This window comes from Sesamum indicum, linkage group LG6 (assembly GCF_026168435.1).
Source record: "Sesamum indicum cultivar Baizhima isolate 11 linkage group LG6, ASM2616843v1, whole genome shotgun sequence".
Lineage (NCBI taxonomy): Eukaryota > Viridiplantae > Streptophyta > Magnoliopsida > Lamiales > Pedaliaceae > Sesamum > Sesamum indicum.
Genome location: NC_142662.1, coordinates 3,523,335 through 3,528,623, shown reverse-complemented (window position 1 = coordinate 3,528,623; position 5,289 = coordinate 3,523,335). Strand labels below are relative to the sequence as shown.

At 42.9% G+C, this 5,289-nt stretch overlaps 1 protein-coding gene across 1 annotated transcript; it reads right to left on the bottom strand.

Annotated features, from left to right (window-relative positions):
* Positions 1-646: 646 nt before the first annotated feature.
* On the bottom strand, positions 647-1,297 carry LOC105165160 (uncharacterized). Its single transcript, XM_011084065.3, has one exon. The coding sequence runs from the start codon at positions 1,295-1,297 to the stop codon at positions 647-649; it is 651 nt and encodes a 216-aa protein (XP_011082367.2).
* Between the last annotated feature and the right edge of the window lie 3,992 nt (positions 1,298-5,289).

Below are 5,289 nucleotides of genomic sequence, written 5' to 3'. Positions count from 1 at the left end.
TAATTCATCTTCAATGTTATTAAATAAATTAGTATCCTAATGAAGTAAATAATTTTGAAATTATTTTTTATATCTATATTTTTAAATTCTGAGATTTAGAAAAAAAATTAAAAAATAAGACAAGTTTTAATTATTTTATATTATTGAATTTGTTTCCTTGGTATATCTCACCAGTCTAACTGTTGTTTTTCACCTATCATATATGCTTAATTGATCATCCTTCTAACCCAACTCTTATCCTACACCTACATAATGAGACCAAATTAAATGTTGTTGCAATGACATATCTAATAATCCCCACGGAAATATACGTCGAGTCCACACATCTGTTCAGATACTCAATGCTAGAAAATGACACTTCACTGCTGCAACCTTTATCATCACAGCTTATTGCCTTTTCTTTCTCATTCTTACACAAAACCTAATCCTCTAATATTGCTATCTACTGTAAAAAACCTGTCTCAATTCTCGTAAACGTTCAAAGTTGTATCAACCAAACAACATTGAATCAATCAAATAGTGCACTAAAGGAGAAGAAAATCTGGAAACAAACTAATCTTGCATATAAAGTAATATCTCTATATGGAATCACATGATAGGTGAAAAACAACAGTTTTATCTTCCCTCCTCCGGTGGTGGCTGCTGGCTATTTGCGTCCCAATCGAAGCTCTAGATCAAGCTCTTCAATTGTTGAATCTTTGACGCCCATCTCAATGTTACGGCCACGAATGTGATAGTTATTGTCATTGCTAGTTGAAGCTGATGGTTCGGTGTTGCTAGACTGACAATGGGATGAGAGAGCGCTGTCTGTTTCAATCAATGGAAAATCCATTGCCACGTTTGTTGGCGCTGGAATTAGGACGCCGTTAGGGTTTGGTAAGGAATAGAGGAGACAGAGTCCAAGTTGTTGAGTGGGAATGAGGACACTGGATGTAGTAGCTTTATTAGGGGCGAGTGGTGGGGCTCCACGTAGGCGGGCACGATCCTGTCGGTGCACGTTCATGTGACCACCGAGGGCTTGGGCAGACCGGAACTCCTTCCGGCAAAACGTGCAAGTGTAGGAGCGTGGTGGCCATGTGATGCCCGTTAGGCTGCCTGCGGTGTCCTCCTCAAAGGCTCGGACCTCCCAAGAATCATCGTCATGATCGTCGGAGATTTGCTGCTTATTGTTCCACATAATACGCGCTGTTTGATGAGCGTGTTGAGAGGAAGGTTGGAATTGGTTGACGCTAGCTGCAGCTTGGAGCATCACAGAGAGCAGAGAATGAGCATCACAGAGAGCAGAGAATGAAAGCATTCTCTGTGAAAATAAAAGCGTGTTTATTTCTTGCGTTCTCTTTCTTCTGTTACGTTTTTATTAGTTGGGTGACGTGTATGCCACATGGCGGTTACGTGGCGCTGAGTCAGTTAGGTAGTTGGAGGGTATCGGTTATTTCTGTTTCTCATCTTCTCCGACTGTATTTAAATGGGTTCTCTGTACAGAAAAATCTGATTTTGGATTAATGAAGAAAGCTTCCCTTTTGCTCGCGCATATGGCTTGTGTTTGCTTTGCTTTCATTACCTTTTTCTACATGGTATCAGAGCCTTCCTTGTGAAGGACTCTGCATATCTACCTTTAACTTCCGATCAGAGTTAAGATAGATGTCTGCCATGGCCGCGGCAGATGAAAGTACCTCATTTGGAAACGATACGACATCGCTAGGAGTTGGAGATGCTGATGTTATGCAGTTACAGTCTTCGGATCACCCTGGTATGGTGATGGTATCAGCCTTATTGACCGGTGCGAATTACTTCGCTTGGAACAGAGCTGTCAGACGAGCTCTTACATCAAAGATGAAATTGGAATTTGTAGATGGAACGACTGCTCCACCACCTGCGAATACAGATGCATTTAAAAGATGGAATCGCATAGATTCAATGGTTACAACGTGGATATTAAATTGTATGTCAAAAGAATTGGCGGAGTCTTTCATGTATGTGGCATCCGCTCGCGAACTTTGGCTCGAGTTGGAGGCTCGTTATGGTGAGAGCAACAGTCCTATGATCTATCAGTTGCAGAGAGAAATCGGAGAGGTTACTCAGGGAAACATGTCCATAACCGAGTATTACACCAAGTTAAAAAGGCTTTGGGACGAACTTGTATGTCTTTCGCCTGCACCACAGTGTATATGTGCTGGTTGCACTTGCGGTATCAACAAAGCGATGGCGGATTTAACTGCATCCAACCATCTCATTCAATTTTTGGTTGGTCTAAATGCGGTATATGACCAAGCGCGCAGTCAAATCCTTTTGTTGGAGCCTCTACCATCTGTCACAAAAGCTTATTCCATGTTACTTAGGATGGAAAAACAGATGCAAGTTAGTGTTGGCAGCGTGGAAATGAATAGTGGAGCTGCCTTCCAAATGAAAAGCCAACCATACAAGAAGAAGCAGGTGTTTGACAAAAGACATATAATCTGCGAACACTGCCAGAAGTCTGGGCACACAAAGGATAGTTGCTTCAAATTGCACGGTGTACCTGACTGGTACAGAGAAATGGGGGAACAGAGGAAGAAATCCGGAGGAAGAGGAAGGAGTTTCACTGCCTTGGTTTCTAATGATGAAGGCACCAGAATTTCAGAGGAAAGTTACTCAAATATAGGGGACATTGTACGATCAGAATTGAAGAAATATATGCAGAATGACGTACCTACTGATCCCCTTAAGATCAACTTCGCACAATTGGACAACTTTGCAGGTAATTGTGTGAATCCTCCCTCTGTAATTTCAAGTGACTGGATTATTGATAGTGGTGCGACTAACCACATTTGTGCAGACATTCAATTGTTTCACTCCTATACGAAACTCACTACTCCTCTGATTATTCATCTCCCAAATGGTCATACACAGTCAGTTTATCATATTGGTTCAGTTCATCTCACCACAGACATTGAGCTTACTCATGTCTTACATGTTCCTGTTTTCTCCGTTAATTTGCTCTCAGTGAGGCAGCTGTGTGCTTCCTTGCCAATTCGATTCAAGTTTCTAACTGCAACTTGTACTCTGCAGGACCAGAAGACTAGAAAGGTCCTGGCTACGGCTCATTTGATCAATCACCTCTATGTTCTTGAATCTACCCATGTATCTGTTAATGCTTCGTTAGCAAATACTGATTGTACTCTTTCCTCTCATACTACTGTGATCAATAATATGAAGCTTTGGCATCAAAGGCTTGGACATTTGTCCAAAACCTCTATGAAACATATTAAAGGAATAGGAGAACTACAATGTGTTTCTAATCCTTGCGAAATATGCCCTCTTGCTAAAATGCAGAAATTGCCTTTCGAATCCAGTAAAATCCGTTCAAAATCTGTGTTTTCCCTCGTTCACTTAGACATCTGGGGACCGTACAAAGTTCCTACTACCTTTGGATGTCACTACTTCTTAACCATAGTTGATGATTTCAGTCGATCCACGTGGACTTTCTTCATGAAGTATAAAAGTCAAACCTTAGAAACATTCCAGAATTTTTGTAAACTCATTTCTACCCAATTCAACAAACAAATTCAGGTCATTCGTACTGATAATGGGGCGGAATTTCTTAGCTCTACATTCCAGAATTTCCTTCTGAACTCTGGTATCCTTCACCAGCGCAGCTGTGCTTACACTCCGCAACAAAACGGAGTTGTAGAGCGTAAGCACAGAACTCTTCTTGAGATTGCCAGGTCGATTATGTTCCAAGCTTCTTTTCCTCGTCATTTTTGGGGGGATGCTGTTCTAGCAGCCACTTACCTAGTGAACAGGTTTCCTAGTTCTGTTTTAGCTTGGAAAACTCCATATGAGATCCTACACAAAAGGGCCCCAACTTACTCTCATTTGCGTGCTATTGGATGTCTCTGTTTTGCCATAAAACCTGAACCACATCTCTCTAAGTTTGACAAACGTTCTTCTAAGTGTGTTTTTGTAGGTTACCCTCCCGGACAAAAGGCCTATAAGGTATATGATCTTGAGTCCAAGACCTTCTTTACCTCCCGCAATGTTCGTTTTCTTGAAGACCATTTTCCCTTCGCTTCTGTTAAACCCACTCCTTCACCCATTCCCTTAGCTGTCATTCCTTTGACTGAGGATGTATCTGATGCACCTTCTTCTCCTCAATCTCCTAGTCCTTCATCGGATTCCCTTTCTCCTTTAAATCTACACACTTCTCCTGCTGCCTCTCCGGTTCTTCGCAGGTCTCAGCGTACTCATCACAAGCCGTCCTGGCTCAGTGATTTTGTCTGCCAATTCAATGCTTCTTCTTCCACTCCTATCTTTACCAATTTCAGTTCTGCATACTTGGGGTTTTGTGCTTCACTATCTCTTGTGCAGGAACCTCGAAATTACAGGGAAGCAGCTTGCATTCCTCATTGGACTGATGCTATGAAACAGGAGTTATTGGCACTTGAGAAGAACCGGACGTGGGAGGTGGTCCCGTTGCCTCCTGGTAAATCACCCATTGGCTGCAAATGGGTGTACAAAACTAAGCTGCGGGAGGATGGTTCCGTTGAACGGCACAAGGCTAGGCTTGTTGCCAAGGGCTATACGCAGGTGGAGGGGGTGGATTACACTGAGAGATTTTCCCCTGTTGCCAAGACTGTAACTGTGCGGTTGTTTTTGGCGCTTGCCTCTGCCTTTCAATGGCCCGTGCATCAGATAGACATAAACAACGCATTTCTCCACGGTCACTTGGATGAAGAAATTTTCATGACTGCTCCCGAAGGCTATGACATTTCCCCTGGGCATGCTTGTCTCCTTAAGCGTTCATTGTATGGATTAAAGCAGGCGTCGAGGCAATGGAATGTAGAGTTCACACGGAGCCTTGAGGGCCTTGGTTTCAGGCAATCTGGACATGATCATTGCCTCTTCTTCAAGCCTTTGGATGCCGGTTTTCTTGGACTTCTTGTTTACGTTGACGATGTTCTTATTATGGCTCCCTCTCTTGCTTCCATTTCGCAGGTAAAGGAGTCTCTGGATGCTCTCTTCACTATTAAGGATTTAGGATGTGCCCGCTATTTCCTTGGTTTACAAATTGGACGTTCCAACGGTGGTATGTCTCTCACTCAGTCCAAATATATCCTTGATTTAGTCAGTGAATGTGGGCTTCAGGATGGGACATCTGCAGCAACTCCTTTGCCTCCTGGAGTTAAGTTTAGTTCTGGTTCTGAGGATTTGTTTGAGGATCCTGAAAGGTATCGCCGTTTAGTTGGTCGTCTCCTGTACCTAGGCTTCACTCGTCCGGACATCTCCCATGGGGTACAACAGCTTAGTCAA